Raw genomic sequence first — 16,651 nt, forward strand, 5'->3', positions numbered from 1 at the left:
TTGTGCTCAGGCCTGGATCCCCGAGGCTAAAGCTGTGTTGTCTGTAAATGGAATGAGTAATGTTTTCAAGAAGAGGCTTACACAGGCCAGCCTGGGGTGAACTCTGCTGGTGTGGAGGACAGCGTTGGTTCCCTCAGGACAGGGATGCAGGCCCCTCGGGATGGGACCCTGTCCTCTGTGGCTGTTCCCACGCGGCCCAGCCCTGGAGTTCTCAAGCCCACTTTTCTTCAGACTTCCCCAGGTTGTGAAAGCTGCCCCCAAGGGCCCTGCTGGAGGTTGGCGACCTTGCGTGTGGGTGGGAGGAGGGGAGTCCTCTGCAGTGTCAGCGTTGTCTGGACCACAGGGCAGAGTTCCCCGGGGGCTGGGGGGGTAGTCGCAGGGCCAGACAGCCTCTGAGGCTTTTGCAGAGTGAGACAAGGCCCTCGGCCAGCAGTGCTTGCTTGTCCCTGGGCAGGGTGGTCTGTCCCCCGGAAGTCGCTCACAGACTCAGCGCTGGGTTCTTCCCGGGGCCGGCCCGGAGGGCCCCATGCACGCACACACCAAACTCAGTCCCAGGAGAAGGGTGTGAGCACAGACACGGCAGGGAGCCCCCATCCGTGGGGGCGCTTGGGGCCCCCGCGACATCCCAGACCCACACGCAGGCACCCCGCAGCATGAGGCCAGCCTCCCTGGGTGCCGCCCCCCCCCGGCCCGCCCGGGCTGTGTGTGGCCGGCCCAGCCCACCGTGCTTGTGTGCAGGACAAGGCCGTGGCGGAACCGGTGAGCCGGCTGCTGGAGAGCGCGCTCAGGAGCAGCCACCTGCCCAGCACGCTGGGCGCCCTGCACGGCGTCCTGTACGTGCTGGAGTGCGACCTCCTGGACGACACCGCCAAGCAGCTCGTCCCTGTCGTCAGCGACTACCTCCTCTCCAACCTCCAGGGCCGAGCCCAGTGAGTGGGCATGGCCGGCCCCCGCCGCGGTCTCCCGCCCGGGTTTGTCCGGCGGGGCGGGGGCGGGGGGTGGGGGTGCCTGTGAGAAGTGCGCGCACTGTTTCCGCGCGTGCAGCAGACCCCGGCGGCAGCGCCAGCAGGGGCCCACGTAGCCACCCTCACAGGGACTGGAGGACAGTGCGCGGGGCCAGCAGACAGCGCAGCGGCCGTGTCACTTATCCTGGCCGACGTCTCGGTTTCAGCTGCGTGAACGTCCACAGCCAGCAGCACGTGCTGGTGATGTGCGCCACAGCCTTCTACCTGATCGAGAACTACCCGCTGGACGTGGGGCCCGAGTTCTCGGCCTCCATCATACAGGTGAGCCGGCCTGGCCTGGCTCCGCGAGGGGCGCTGGGCCGGCAGAGGCTCCCGCCTGGGAGGAGGCGGGGCGCCCGGAGGCCCAGAGCGGCCCTTTGACTGGAAGCCTTCCCCGGGCACAGCTGTGTGGGGTGATGCTGTCCGGAAGTGAGGAGGCCACCCCGTCCGTTGTCTACCACTGCGTCCTGAGGGGCCTGGAGCGCCTCCTGCTGTCCGAGCAGCTGTCCCGCCTGGACGCGGAGTCCCTGGTCAAGCTGAGCGTGGACCGGGTGAACGTGCACAGCCCGCACCGCGCCATGGCGGCCCTGGGTCTCATGCTCACCTGCATGTATACAGGTGAGTAGGGCGCCCCGGCCCGGCACGCGTGCACCGCTGAGCTGCAGGCGCACGGCTTCTGGAGGCGGCTCCAGTTCTCTGGGCCACAGAGCGGCTCTCAGACTGACCCCTGTGCCCTGTGGGTCTCGGCTGGGCCCTGGGGCCTGGGCCCCCGCCCCCCCTCCCATTGTCAGACCATCGGTAGGAGTTCAGTAAACTCCTGTGTGAGCGCCAGGCCCCCTTCCCAGAACCGTCCAGTTTTACAAACCAGCGGCACGAAACGGCTCTGTTCCAGGGAAGGAGAAAGTCAGTCCGGGCCGAACGTCCGAGCCCAGCCCCGCCGCCCCCGACAGCGAGTCCGTGATCGTGGCGATGGAGCGCGTGTCCGTCCTCTTTGACAGGTGAGCGCGAGCCCACCTGCCCGCAGCCAGCAGCCTGCTTCCTGCTCCTGCCCTGGCTCCACGCCACGCTCAGTCCCAGCACCCTGCGCCCGGGTTTGGACGCGGAAGGCCCCAGGGCTGTCCCGAGCGCTGACCCAGGTCCTGATGGCGAGGGGCACTGTGGCAGTGTCGGGGTCCTGTGAGGAGACGGCCTGGAGCCTTCTCGGGGACGGAAGTGGCTGTCCGAGCTGCCACCATGTAGAGAAGGGCCTGGGGGCCGCGCCAGCAGCGGCTTGGGGGGAGGCTGCTCTTGTGAAAAGCGGGCTGCTCTTGTGGCCCTCGGACATCCTTGCCAGCAGGCAGCATCCTTGAGAGCCTGGGATCAAGGCCTGCCTCCACTTGTGTGTCCAGGACGGGGTGGGGGCCTCGTCCGGCCCTGCCTCGGGCCTCAGCCTGTGTCTGTGGCCTTGGGGCAGCTGGCTCTGCTCCGCGCCCCTCAGCTCTGGTCAGCTCGGTCAGCAGGCGGCCACCCGGGTGCTCACGAGAGCACACTCCGCAGAACGTTCTCCAGGTTCTCTCTGGCCCGGTGAGGCACTCTGGAGAGCTGGGCGTACAGGCTGTGCCCACGTCACCTGTTTCCGTGAGCGTCCGCAGTCCCGCGCTCACCCCACCAAGCCCGTGGAGGCAGGCAGGGCGCCACGCTCATGCTCAGGGCCCCGTGAGGCACGGGGGCTTGCGCCCGTCTTTCTGCGAGATGAGCGCGTCCACCGAGGCAGGGCCAGCATTCAGCCTGACTGCGCGCTTGTGCATGGGGGACTCTGGGTTGACGACGCCGACTCTCCTGTGTGGGTTTCGCGTCTGTGGGTCGTGGCTGGCATCTGCAGGCAGGCGGAGCTGGCTCACCCGGGCGGTTTCCAGGTCCCTTCTGGTGCTTTTCAGTCATACACGGCTTTTTGATTGGTTCTGGGGAGCCCACCCCCACGGGCTCCAGAGTCTGCTGACGTGCAAGCCCCTCGTGTGTGCTGCTTCAGGGGGCCCGCCTCCGTACCCCTGAGGCCTGCGTGCACTCAGCTTCCTGCAGGTGGGGCTTGCACCCGGAACACATGGACGTGGAGGGCTGGCGGCGGAGGTGTGCTGATGGCCAGTAGCCCGAGTAGCCGGCTGGCTGCCCATTGGCTCTGGGAGGACCCTGTGCAAGGGCCCAGCCGCGGTGTGCTGAGGGCAGGCAGCCGGGGGCGCTGGGGCAGGGCTGGCGAGGAGGGGGCCTGGCAGGGGTGCGCACGCACCTGAGGGCCTCACGAGGACGTGGGTCTGTCACGAGAGGCTGTGCTGTGATGTCACTGCCCCAGCCATCCGTGCTGTTACTTCAGGACGCCGGCTGGGTCGGGAGCCTCAGGGCTGGGGAGCGTGGGTGGGACGGGCTCTGAACCGGGCTCCCCCCTGCACCACCACAGGATCCGGAAGGGGTTCCCCTGTGAAGCCCGCGTGGTGGCACGTGTCCTCCCCCAGTTCCTGGATGACTTCTTCCCACCCCAGGACGTCATGAACAAGGTCATCGGCGAGTTCCTGTCCAGCCAGCAGCCATACCCGCAGTTCATGGCCACTGTCGTGTACCAGGTGAGGGGCCGGGGCGGGGCGCCCAGGGAAGGCACCGGGCCCCCAGCTCCTCCCCTGCCAGCGCTGACAGGGCGTTCTCGGGCCCGCGGCCTCCTCGCAGGTGTTCCAGACGCTGCACGGCGCGGGGCAGTCGTCCATGGTGCGCGACTGGGTCATGCTGTCCCTGTCCAACTTTACACAGCGGAGCCCGGTTGCCATGGCCATGTGGAGTCTCTCCTGCTTCTTCGTCAGTGCGTCCACCAGCCCGTGGGTCTCGGCGATGTATCCTTGCCTGGTCCTGGGCCCCGGGGCAGCCCTGCCGTCCCATCAGCATCCTGCTTGACATTTCCATCAGTGTTTTGGAAGCCTGAGTTCTGTAGGAAGCCCAGGTGTCCGGGTGACATTTTTTCTAAGCCCCAAGAGAGTGAGTCACGGACCAGGAAACAGGAGCCCGTGTGTTCCCTGTGCCGAGCAGGGCTCCCCGTGGAGCGGGGAGGCCCCCAGAGGACCCCCCACGTCTGCCTGCGGGTCCGTGCAGCTGGGCGGGTCGCTCATGCTGCTTCTCATTAGCCCTTGTCACGTGCTGTGTCTCACCCTCCTGGGTAAATGCTGAAGTCAGTGAAGATCCAGTTCCCACCCCCGAGATGCTGGCTGCCAAAAGGGGACGGCCCCTCCCGTCAGCCTTCCCCAGACAGACCGCAGGGCCTCGGAGCAGACAGCCGTCCCGGTGCTGAGAGTGGCCTGGGCAGGCGGCATGGTTCTGTGCTGGGTGTGTGGGAGCCAGGCCAGGTAAGCGCGGCGCGAGGGGCGGCCCCGCGGGGAGGGCGCTCCGGCTTCCCAGGCGGAGCCTCTGGCTGGAGAGGCTGGACACAGGCGGGAGGCGGCTGCTCCTATAGCTTAGGGGAACCTCCCGGCGCCCCCCGCTGTCCACAGGCCTGTGTCGGGGCCGGAGCCCCAGGGGAGGCAGGAACCCCTGGGAGGACAGGAGCAGGTCTCCCCGAGCTTGCCGCCTTGTGCCCTTGACTGGCCGGCTAGCCTCCCGCACGTCGTGAGCCGGATGGGCAAGCTGGAGCAGGTGGACGTGAGCCTCTTCTGCCTGGTGGCCGCGGACTTCTACCGACACCAGATAGAAGAGGAGCTTGACCGCAGGGCCTTCCAGTCTGTGTTCGAGGTGGTCGCTGCGCCCGGAAACCCATACCACCGCCTGCTGGCGTGTCTGCGGAGCGTCCACAAGGCCGCTGCGTGCTGAGCACCCACGTGGCTGGCGACGAGGTGGCCCCTGGACTGCAAGGCCCGGCCTGTGCCAGGCAGCGGGCGGCACGGGCTTCCCGCCACGTGGTGGCGAGGCTGCACGCAGGGCACGCACAGTAACGTTTGGGGTTGAGCCTGAGCCCTCTCGGGGCAGGAGCTGCTGTGGCGGGCCTCGCGCTGGAGCTGGTGTGGAAGCCAGCCGCCTGGGTGTTGATGTGCTCCTCTGTCCCGCCCTCGGCCGTCACCAGGTCCCAGCTGCTCCCGCCTGGGGGGCAGGATTCCTCTGCTCTTGCCGGCGAGCCATCAGCCCTCTGCTGTCCCACAGGCGGGAGGGGACGCCACGGGCTCTGAGGCGCGGGGTCCTGGGGTGTCTTGGGCTCCTGCAGGGCACGCATGCCGGGTCTGGCCAGGCGGGGGGGCTGGGAGCGTGACAGCTTGCGCTGTCCTCCCCGTCGTTGTCTTCTCAGGATTTAAAGTTTAATTCTATCAGTAAAGAGATTAATTTTAAGGTAACTTTCTATGCCCGTGTACAGTCTGTGCATCGCCAGGTCAGCGCTGCATGTCACGGCCTCCAAGCAGGTGGACGGGGTTTGTCCCCCCACCCCTGCAGGGCTCGCTGTCTGACAGCCCCCTCCACTAACGCCAGGCCCACGCCATGCTGCTCTCTGTTATGAGCTCCTGTTTAGCGTTCAGGGCAGCGCTGGCATCCAGTCAGGAGCCCTTGCCCTGCTGAGGGCGGGGAAGGTGCCGGCCTGGCTGTCCTGGCTGTGGGTGGTCGGCTCTGAGCACAGGCAGCTCTCTGGTGGTGACAGGCAGCTTGTGGGCAGTTAGCCAGCCAGGCCGGCCCCCCGCGCCTGCCCTGACCTGGGCTCTGGCCTGCCCGGGGCTGGCTGGCAGGTGTCGGCGTCCAGGCCCGTGCCCCTCCTGCATCGTGGGCCCAGCCACTGGCTGGCCGGCAGCCCCAAGGGCATGGCAGCTTGACGTGTCAGGAGCAGAGCTCGGTATCCCGGTGGCTGGTCGCGGAAGGCCCCAGCACCGCCTCGCCCATCTTGGTCCATCGGCGGGGCCTCCTTCCAGCTCAGGAGAGCGCAGGTCTGTGCCCACAGGGCCAGTGCTGGGCAGGGGGCGCCGGGCACAGCCGCCACTCCCACCCCAGGTCCTGGCCCTGACCCAGCTCTTTTCTGGACCCAGAGCAGCCCTGTCATCCCACGCCCACGAGGCCTGTCAGTGGAGTGCGCGTGCTGTGGGGCTGGCAGAGCCCTTCCGGGCAGCTCTACAGGGCCCCAGGGCCGCAGGGCCTCTGGTCAGTGGCACGCCACCCAGCTTGGTCAGGACCTCAGGTGCATCAGGTTGGGTGTCTCCTCGGCAAGTGGGGATGACCTGCCGCCGTCATCCAGGGTCTATAGGGGCAAGAGGCTTGGGTGCACCCTCACGTGTCTGTACAACACACCACCTGTGGCACACACCGCCTGCAGGCCCCCCACCCCCGGAGCCATGCGTTGGGGGCCAGCCAGGGTCAGAGTGTGCAGGGAGCCCCTCTTCAGACCTGCCCTTGGCACCCAGGCACCCCTCCAGAGGGCCTGGCGGTGTGAGCGGTGGACACGGGTCAGAAGTCAGAGCCAGGGCCTTGAGGGCAGGACTGTGACTCTGTAGGAGAAGTGACATCCCCGCCCTCCTGCCTCTCGCTTGGGCTCACCCTGGCCTTTGCAGCCACACGCCTGCCGGAGTGACTGTGAACACGGGAAAGCTCTAGAACCGTTGCCCTCACCCCAGGGTCCCTTCGGCAGCTCCGAGGTAGACATGTCTCAGGCCCGTGTTGTCCGCGCTTAGGTGTTTGCACTTGTTAGAACACTGTGAGTGTGAAGCCAGGGCTGGTCCCCTCCGGAGTCAGAGCGCTGGGCCCAGCTGAGCAGGGGCCCGCCCTGGTTCCCACGTGACCGTCGGTGCGCGACGGGCTGCAGCCAGCTCTGGCTATTGGTGCCACCCAGAGACGCGCTGACATGCCCTCCGGGAGCATGTGAGTGCTCGGGAAGGTCACTCCATCCGTGGAGGAGTGTACGTGTGTGTGGGCGTGCACCTGTGTCTCCGTCAGGGTCTCTGAGGGCGGCCGGCAGGTCTCTGCAGAAGCCCACCTTTCTCAGACCTGCCCCGTGGGGTTGGCTGCGTGCCTGAGACATCTGAGGGTGGGATGGGCTTGCTCATCAAAGTCCCACTGAGGAGGTGGGCCCCCTCGTCAGCTGTCTGCAGAAGGGACCAACCTGAGTAAAGTCTGTGTCCGGCAGCAGTCACCTTGCCACCCCAGACTGTGTTGAGAGGGTCGTTAGGGGATGGGGAGGACGGGGTTTGTTTTCCCGCTGGTGACGCAGGGAAGATTTGAGCGAAACCAGGGTAGTTGGTGGGCAAGGCACTCGTGTGTCGTGCTGTCTGTGTGTCCTGTTGCGGCCCCGCTGAGCTGGGCAGGGGAGGGGGCATTTCTGGGTGCCCTCCCCGCTGTCCCCTCGCCCTCCTGCAGCACACGCGTCCTCTCGGGAGGTGAGGATGGCTCTGGGACTCCCCGGGCACCCAGCCCCCCTCGTGGCCGGGCGTCACTGCCGAGCCTGCGGGTGCAGACAGCTCCCCACGCGGGTCAGCGGGGCGGCCCGCGGTCGTCGGGGAGCCCCTCCAGGCCGGGCAGCAGGTGGCTCCTGTGTGGTCCGGCAGAGTGGATTCGCCCCCTCGCGGCGCCGCGGCCGTCTCTTCCCGGCACACGAGCTTGCTTTGCCTTTTGTCCCCCTCTGCTCTGTGCCCGAAACAGGGTGATGCTCGGTGATCCTGCACGCTGGAGTGATGGTGGGGGTGTGACAACCACCTCGAAGGCCACTGACGCTCCCCAGAGAGCTTGGGGTGGCCTCACCTGGAGGGGGCCGCCCCCCCGCTGCCTGGTGCCACAGGCCTGGGCTCCGCGGGGGAGCTGGGGGGGCGGGGTCAGGCGGGGGTGACCACGGAGGGGACTGTGCGTGTGGCACTCAGTCGTGCCGCCGAAGGAGCCCCCTCCCCCTGAGTGCTTGTGGAGCCCCTGGCCCTGGACGGTCGCTGCAGGCGTCCTGCTGTATCCGGGTGGCCGCTGGCCTGGAGGACTGTGGCATCATGGACCTGCCTTGGTGGGCTGGGCTCTGAGCACGCTCCACGGCTGACCGTCCTTTGGGGGGATTTGAGCTCACGCTGTCCGCCGCTGCAGTCCCCGCTGTGTGCCCGCAGGGCTGTGATGGGTGCGTCCCGGAGCCTGGCCCAGGCCTGTCTGTGAGAGGAGAGCGAAGGTCTGACATGAGGTGTATATTTTAATTTTTTAAACCATTACAAATATTGTACATATGAATTAAAAGGATAAAAAAGGTGAACTACCGTGTGAGGCCTGCTTTGCTTATGGGGAACCTCACCCAGGGGCCAGCAGACCACACCAGCAAGAGCCAGTGCCGTGGGACTCAGGGGACGGGGGTGACCCCCCGCCAGTGCCCGAGGCGGCGGTGGTGATGTCAAGTCCCCGCGGGGGCCATGCGGTTTCACCCCCGGCCCCAGGCAGGAGGGGTGGTCACAGTGGGCACAGGTCCTGGGGGCTCACGCAGGGCCCGTGACCTGACCTTGGAGCCCCTGATGGCCCCGCTGCCCCTTTCGCCCCATTGGCCACTGGCCCGCATGCCCTGGGACCAAGTGGTGAGGCTGCCCTGTCCATCTGGGCTGGTATGTCCTTCCCGCCCGAAATGCCAGCTCTTCCGGGAATCCTCTCCACTCAGCTGCATGGGCGCCAAGGGAGCGCTGGCTGTGAGGGGTTACTCCGCTCTGTGCCACGGTGCTTGCCCACCAACCTGCGGAGGCAGAGACCCTGGGTCGTGGACTCCCCGGGGCGGTGCTCCACAGAGTCTGCTGAAGGCCTCCCTGGTCCCAGGGCGTTGGCGGGAGTGGGCGGCCCCCAGTCCGACCACAGTGGGTGCCTGGAGAGATGGCCAGCGGGCTTAGGAAGCCTGGCCTCTGCCCTGGTCACAGCACGTGTGGGCGCTGCCCTCGTGGTGCTGCAGGAACCTACTCGGAGAGGGTCTGGCTGCTTGTTCTGGTGGCCGGGCCACGCAGGTGTGTGTGCACCCGCTTTGCGTGTGGGAAGAGGTCAGCTCATGTCCCCAGGCCCATCTCCCCTGACACGCTGCAGGCCCCGGCAGCCTCCCCTTGGGAGGGGCAGCACCCCCCCGCAGTCTGGGGGGCCATGCCCTGCCTCCGTGTTTAGATGAGGGCCCCAGACACCCTGGAAGGAAGCGACGGTGTCTCACTCACCCTCCAGCTGCCCAGCACAGATGTCCTTGGCAGAGGGCAGCCCACCCCCCACTTCCTGACCTGAACCTGTGAGCCCCTCTGGGCCCCGGGGGTTCTTGGTCCCACGTCGCGCTCAGGGCAGCCCGGGCACCGCTGGATGGGGCATCCTGCCAGGGGCCCGCAGGCACAGAGGTGGGCTGGCTTTGTGGAGTCACCAAGGCTCCTGGCCAACCACGGAGGTGCCTGGGGTCCCCATGAGCCTGGGGGCCTCGCAGTCTGGCCTCTCGCTCAGGATGGCCCATCCCCACTGACCTTCCGAGCAGGAACCCGGGGGGCCACCCAGATGCAGTCCCCCCGTCGCAGCCATGTCCTCTGGGGCAGGCGTTGCCAAGCCTCTGTCCCAGGCTGTGAGCAGACGAACCGCCGGCGGGGCCTCCACTCATCCTGGCTCTGGGGCGCTCAGGGCATGGGTGACCCCGTGTGGTGGAGCTCTCGACTCAGGGTCGGGCGTGCCCGCTGAGGACAGAGAGTTAAGGGTCTGGGCTCCCGCACACATGGGGTAGGACGGTGCTGCCACGCGGATCACTGCGCCCAGCAGCATCCACCCTCCTTCCCCGCTCGCCCCCGGCCTGGACTCACCGCCACGCTCCCTATGCTTTCCTGCCTCCGCCCGGCTGGGGGTCTTAGACTGCTGTCAGGACTCCCACCTCCTGGGATGGGCCCGGCTCCCCGCTGTCTGACACCCGCTGGATGTGCTAGAGGCCCCTGAGGGATGCCCTTTCCTTTCTGGAGGGCGCCGGCCTCCTCTGCGTGCCCGAGACTCGCTCGCTGAGGCCTGACCGCCCTTCTCTCCGCAGGTGCCGCCGGCTCTCTGCCTCCCTGGCCCGCAGAGCCTGAGGGTCCCCACAGGCCATGCAGTTGTGCCAAGGTACGCGGCCCCCATCCGCCCCCCACCAAGAGCAGACAGGGCCTTCCCACGGGCCACCGGGAACTGGGCCTGCCTCCGTCTTGTCCTTGAGGCCAAAGTGAGCGTCCCCCCTGCCCCGCACCTGGGGCTTTCCAGCGCCCCTGAAACCTGAGCGGAGATGTTGGAGCCCAGCTGTTTACCCCGCCTCTGCGGGACCCGTCGGCTGGGGGCCAGCAGGGGTGGTCACCGGCCCCTGCATGCCAGCAGTGCTGCCCCAGGCCCACAGCCTCCCCGGCAGAGGCACTGGGACCTGCTGCCTGGGGGCTGCCCAGGCCGGGCACCTAGGGTGGCAGCACCTCATGATGACCACACCCCAGCCCCAGCCAGGCCAGCACGCTGGTCTGCGCCCTCTCCAAATGCCCCCGGGGAGGTGGGCAGGGAAGGGTCTCGAAGCTGCAGCCATGCCCTCTGCACCAGCCCACGTCCGGTGGGGTCACTTGTCCAGACGGGTGTCGGTGAGGACAGGGCTGGGGGTGGCCTGACCGAGTTGCGTCCGTAGTTGGCTGAGCCAGGTTGAAATCCTGAGCTTGGCCTGCCTCCCCTCGGAGCCCTACCTGGGCGCTGGGGGGTGCTGTGAGGCAGACCCGCTCGGCTCTGGGGGCCGGTTTGAGGGACCGTCCACCTGGAGGACAGTCAGGGCTAGCCCAGGCTCTGGGGGCAGAGAGTCAGCTCTCAGGCCACCTGGTCGGTTAAATCCTTTACCTAAGAGGGCGTGGGGAGGACTTCTGGAGGAGGGGGCCTTCCCATCCCTCATGCACTCTGCAAACACTACTGAGTGTGCCAGGTGCCCAGTCGAGGGGCGTAGCAGCTGTCAGCCTTCCCGGGAGCTGCTAGTTGGCCAGGCTGCAGTGTCCCTGTGTCTCCAGGCAACTTTGGAAGCCCCGACAGGGAGGGGCTCCCACCAGGAGCTGAGGGCAGGGTCGGGTGCCGGCCCGGGACACCCTGCTGCCTCTGCACCCCGAGTTCTGACTGCAGGGACGAAGGAGCCCCAGCCGGCCCACCCCATCCTGAACCCTCCCCTCCTTCCAGCTGGGCTGCGGCCCCTCTCTCAGGGTGAGAGGGCAAGCTCTGGACACTGGAGGTGCAGGGTGAGAGCATCTGGCCAGAGACCCCGCCCCGGCCCCAGCTCAGCGTCCCTGTCCTGGGCAGCTCAGACCTGACTTCCCTGTCCACAGCAGGCCTAAGGAGGGCCCTCTGTGCCCAGGGAGGCTTTCAGCTTGCACTCTGTGAGCCCTTCCCCCAAGTTCAGGTCCCCCCAGAACCCTGCAGGTGCCGGGGGGCTCGCGGATGGCACCCTGGCCCGAGGGCAGGGCAGGGGCTCCGTGTGGCCGTCACAGCCAGCCTGCAGGTGTGAGGTGGAGGTCTGCCCCCAAGGCCTTGGGACTGAGCCTCAGCTGAGTGCTGGCAGAGGCCTGAGGAGGGGGGTGGCCAGGGACCCCAGCCCATGCCAGTGGCCACTTTGTCCAAGGCCAGCACTAGGGGGCCTCCCTGGAGCCCCCAGAGAACAATGGGGGCATTTACCCAGGACCGTGGCAGAGAACGCGTGACCTGTCCTTCCCGGGGAGAACAGGTCAGACCCAGCCCCAAGCCAGCCTGCTTGGGTTCAGAGCCCAGCTTGGCCCCTTCCCACAGGGAGACCTCACCTCTGTCCCTCAGGCTACTTATCTGCAGAATGGGAATAAGAGCAGCCGCCAGCCTCGCTCACAAGAGTACCGTGAGGGTCAAAGTTGAAAACAGACATACTGTGCTTAGAACAGGGCCCAATAGTCATCAGAGTGCTTGAATTCTTAAGACTGTTGCCTTTGCAAGCATTCTTAACCCAGAGTCACACAGCTGGAGGGCAGACAGGAAACGGCTGACTCAAGGGAGGTCCAGTTTGCAGGAGGGAAAACCGGAAGAAGGACCAAAGTGGAACAGGAAGATTTCAGAGAGAAGGTGTTGCCAGAACAGGGTTTTGAAGATCGAGCAAGAGTTTGCCAGGAAGCCCGAAGGCAAAATCCAGGAGACCTACAGGGAAGGGAGGGGAGTTCCTTGAGGTCAGTCTTTCAGAGTTCACACCTTTGCTCAGGAAGGCTTCACCAAGCCCTTTTTGTGGGGTCCTGGGGGTGCAGGGGGCTCCCCACCCAGCCCCGTGCACAAGGCAGGTCTGGGTCCAGGTGGTCCTGCTGCAGGATGGGTGGGAATACGCTGTTGTCAAAATCTCGACTCTCTGTGCACCAACGCCAAACAGAAACATGGAGATAGAGTCACGGAGGAGAAGGAAAGAGTGGCTTTACTCTGCCAGGCAAAGCAGGAATGCAGCAGGCTAGTGAAACAGGAGGGAGGGGGGCAGGGCACAGCCTCTGAAAGAATGACACAGCCCAGGGACACAACGTAAGCCGATTAGAATCAAGTGGGTCCAAGATGGCAGACAAGTCAACTTCACCTAGACCGCGATCCTCAGTCTGCTCATTGTAACACATCGCAAGCTGAACGACACCCAGAGGCACCATGGCAGTCCCAAGGCTGACCATCAGACACCAAAAAGTGGGCAGTGGCCCAACTGCTGGAAATCTCCTCTTCACCAAAATAGTTGGAATGATCCTCCCACTTATTAGCCTGCAAAAAGGGGATGACAGAGGATGAGATGGTTGGATGAGTCCACCGACTCAATGGACATGAGTTTGAGCAAGCTCTGGGAGTTGGTGATGGACAGGGAGGCCTGGTGTGCTACAGTTCATGGGGTCGCAACGAGTGGGACACGACTAAGCGACTGAATGACATTAGCCTGTGAAATTACTCAGCTCATAAAAACTAATGTGGAAGTGTTAGTCGCTCAGTCATGTCTGACTCTTTACGACCCCATGGACTGTAATCCTCATGCTCCTCTGTCCCTGGGATTCTCCAGGCAAGAATACTGAAGTCGGTTGCCATTTCCTTCTCTAGGGGATCTTCCTAACTCAGGAAAAGCTAACCACACCATATTGCGAGGCTGCACTTGGCCTCTGTGACAGCCCACACTCGGTCTGTGGAGTGTGTTTTTCTCTGAATAAATCCACTTCTTACCTATCACTTTGTCTCTCACTGAAATCTTTCTGTGATGAGGCATCAGAGGACCTGAGCTTCATCAGGTTCGGACACTAGGTCAGTGATCTCAGTTGGCAGACCGCGTTTTGGCCGAGTTCAAGTCCTGGCCACTTGGGTTCGAGTCTGCAGCAGGGTTTTGGCCAGGTTTACGTTCCTGGCCACGTGGGTTTAAGCCCCAAACTGAGGTCAGCGTTTTCACCAGCACCTCAAGGGCTGTGCCCCGCTCCCTGGTGTGTAGGGAGAGGTTATAGTCAGGCAGGGGTGTGTGATAAGCATCAAAGCAGTAGCAAGTCTTTATTTCTGCTTCTGCAAGTTTTCTAAAAGGTGGGGTTGCTGGCGAGTTCAGGGTGTGTGCAGGGTGGTCTATCTCCTGCTCCTCTTGAGGGGCCTGTCCTGTCCCTCCTCCTCCAATCAGCAACCTCTCTGCCATTCGGAACTCGGAGCAGACCACAGAGGCTGGAGTCTTGTTCATAAGGCATGGGGGACAAAAAGGCTTCCGTGCCCGGGAGCCCCACGGGGCCCTGCTGCTCTTTGGCACCGCCTGCCCCCAGCTGCCCTCCGCCTCGAGCCCTGCACTGGCTCCTCGGCCCGTGCCAAGTCACCCAGGCCGGCAGCCGCGCCCCGTGAAGGAGGGAACAGTTGGACAGTGACCAAGCCAGGGGTCTGCTACAGCTGCTGGTGCCCAGCCTGGGGGTGGTGGCGTTTGTATCGTTAAGTGTGAACCGTTGGCCGGAGGATGGCCGTGCGCGGGGCATGCAGGCGGATGGGCGTTGCACACGTATGCCTCTGCAGGTCCCCAAGTGTGTTCCCGTGCCAGTCTCCCGTCTGTCCTTCCCACCCTCTGTCCTCCCGTCTCTGGGTCTCCCTCTCCGCCTCTCATCTCATTCCATTGCACCCCAGCCCCATATCTTGGGCCCTCCCTGGGCCCCCGGCAGTGTGGGCCCGGGGGGGACGGAGGCCAGGGCTGCGGCCTGGATCCGACCTGGCCCCCTGAGCCCAGCCTTCCCAGCAGAGGGGCCTCGCTCGGTGGCCAGACTGGCAGCCAGGCTGGGGCGGGAGGCAGGGCCGGGCGCCTGGGCCGCCAGTTCTGGGCCTGGCCCGCTTGCTGCAGTATTGATGGCCCGTCAGGGCGGCCCTGATTCCTGCGCTTTCAGTTAAAAGGTTTCTGTTGTTGTAGCTTATGCAGTTGCTCTGTTGCTATGGAAACGTGACATCAAAATGACGTTTCCCGTTTAAAAGCTTTTAACTAAATTCCTGCCTGTCAGATGTAGGCCCCATTTTGAGCGAGGAGCTGCCTTCCAGGAGCGGGGCTCCCGCCGCGGTGCGCAGGCCCCAGCGGCCCGCCCCGAGCGCGCTCTTTAACCCCGCAGGTGCCCCGGGCATGGCCACGGCCGAGGTGCCCGGCTACCTCGTGTCCCCGCAGGCCGAGAAGCACCGGCGGGCCCGCAACTGGACGGACGCCGAGATGCGCGGCCTCATGCTCGTCTGGGAGGAGTTCTTCGACGAGCTCAAGCAGACCAAGCGCAACGCCAAGGTGTATGAGAAGATGGCCAGCAAGCTGCTGGAGATGACGGGCGAGCGCCGGCTGGGCGAGGAGATCAAGATCAAGATCACCAACATGACCTTTCAGTACAGGTAGGCCCGCGGGCGGCGGGTGGACGGGCCACAACGGCGGGGGCGGGCGGGGGAGTCCCGGCTTTGTGTCGGCAAGAGGGGACCTGCGGGCCCCGTGGAGGGGGGTGCGGGGAGACCCCCAAGGTCCCACAGGGTGAAGGATACTGCTGGCAGCCGGGGCGGGCAGGAAGACTGAGGCTGGACCGCTAGGCCCGTGAGCCCGCAGGCTGCTGTCTCCGGCGTCCACTGAGCCCACTGCGGGCACAGCGCTGGCCTCAGGGCTGGGCGTGGGGGGTGTGGAGGCCCTGAGCACCCAGGAGGGTCCGCACCTCTGCCCCCTCCCCACACCGTGCTGGGCTCCTGCCCTGGCTGCCTCGGGAAGGGCTGGGTCACGGCCAGGCACACGGCCCCGGGCGGGGGCAGCTCCAGGACTGTCCCGCGTGCCCGGCACCTCAGAGGGCGGGGCCCAGGTTTATCTGCCGGGGGTCCCAGGGAGGAGAGGGTCACGGGCGGGTGAGAGGTCACAGGTGTGGAGGGGGCCACGGGCGGGGTGAAGGTTGAGCAGGAGCTGGGCTGTAGGCGGAGAGGCACAGAGAGTGGGCCCTGTGGGCCGGCTGGGCCCAGGCAGCCCCCGTGAGCCTGTCCATGTTGGGGGGGTCTGCCGTCCCAGGAGGACATGCGAGGACCCTGCTGGTCCCAGCCAGGCCACCTTCTGGTCCTTCCCGTGGCCCCCCGGGCAGGGGAACAGTGGTGTGGGGGGGGGGGGGGCGTGGCCGGGGGTACAGAGGTGTGGCGGGGGGGGCGTGGCCAGGGGAACAGAGGTGTGGCTGGGGGAACAGAGGTGTGGGGGGGGCGGGGTGTGGACGGGACCCTGCAGGTTGGCCTGGGCACCTTGAGCCAACTCTGTGGGTGAGAGGACCCCCGCCTGCCCCTCCTGGCCTGTGGCTCCCAGTCTGTCTGGGGCCTGGGGGTGTGCAGAGGCTCCCAGGGCCTTCAGTTGCATCAGTTTAACTTTCTCCACCTTGGAGGAGCCGGTCCTGAGCCTGGCCCATCCAGAGGCTCATTTCTGACCTGCAGCCTGGCCCCCAGACAGGCCTCGGGGCAGAGCAGAGGCCGCCGGCCGCTGGGGTCCAGGGGCCTCAGAGGCACTTGGGTAAAGGTGGTCTGAGGTCAGGGCCAAGCCGTGTGCCCCCCATCCCCCCCCACCCTCCCCCACCCCCACCCCGCCTCCGCCACCAGCCCCTCGGCGCCTGGGGGGGTGGGGCAGGGAGGGGGCTGCAGGGCTGAGGCGGGCGGCTTTAGGGCCTGCTGTCTGACTCCGTGACTCATGGCTCTGATTGGCGTCTGGCCGGGTTATTCATTATTTATCCTGCAAGCCGCCTCCTGAGCCCCAGGGAGGTATCCTCTTCCATTCCTGGAGGGGAGGTGGGCTAAGGAGGCCACAGAAGAGGAGGGGGTGGCCGGCGGGGTGGGGCCAGGCTGCACATGTGCACAGCGTGTCACAGTTTATGAACACTTGCACGCAGCAGCACCTCTCAGCTCCCGTCGCCAACAGGGACACCAAGGTCCAGAGCAGGAGAGGAATTCCCCCGGGGCTCAGCGGTGAAGAATCCGCCTGCTTGCAGGAGATGCAGGAGGCGTGGGTTTGATCCCCGGGTCGGGAAGATCCCCTGGAGGAGGGCATGGCAACCCACTCCAGTACTCTTGCCTGGAGAATCCCATGGACAGAGGAGCCTGGCGGGCTGCAGTCCATGGGGTCACAGAGTCAGAGCACGCGTGCACACACGACCTTACAAACCGACACTCTGGCTGGGGGACTGGTTCTTCATCTCTCCCAACACCTCCCCTGACCCCCACCACCCAGAGCCGCCCACAGCAGAGGCTTCAGTTATTTT

The 16,651-nt window shown here is 65.8% G+C and overlaps 1 protein-coding gene across 1 annotated transcript in view; it reads left to right on the plus strand.

Annotated features, from left to right (window-relative positions):
- HTT (huntingtin) overlaps positions 1 to 8,205 on the plus strand; it is a 127,945-nt gene extending 119,740 nt beyond the window's left edge. The window contains exons 61-67 of the mRNA XM_061145410.1: positions 739 to 929; positions 1,172 to 1,286; positions 1,409 to 1,622; positions 1,897 to 2,002; positions 3,436 to 3,598; positions 3,699 to 3,859; positions 4,613 to 8,205. Of these exons, the coding sequence (XP_061001393.1) occupies positions 739 to 929; positions 1,172 to 1,286; positions 1,409 to 1,622; positions 1,897 to 2,002; positions 3,436 to 3,598; positions 3,699 to 3,859; positions 4,613 to 4,826 (1,164 nt within the window). The 3' untranslated portion in view covers positions 4,827 to 8,205. The remainder of the gene's footprint in view (positions 1 to 738; positions 930 to 1,171; positions 1,287 to 1,408; positions 1,623 to 1,896; positions 2,003 to 3,435; positions 3,599 to 3,698; positions 3,860 to 4,612) is intronic.
- The last annotated feature ends 8,446 nt before the right edge of the window (positions 8,206 to 16,651 follow it).

This window comes from Dama dama, chromosome 6 (genome assembly GCF_033118175.1).
Source record: "Dama dama isolate Ldn47 chromosome 6, ASM3311817v1, whole genome shotgun sequence".
Taxonomy (NCBI): Eukaryota; Metazoa; Chordata; class Mammalia; order Artiodactyla; family Cervidae; genus Dama; species Dama dama.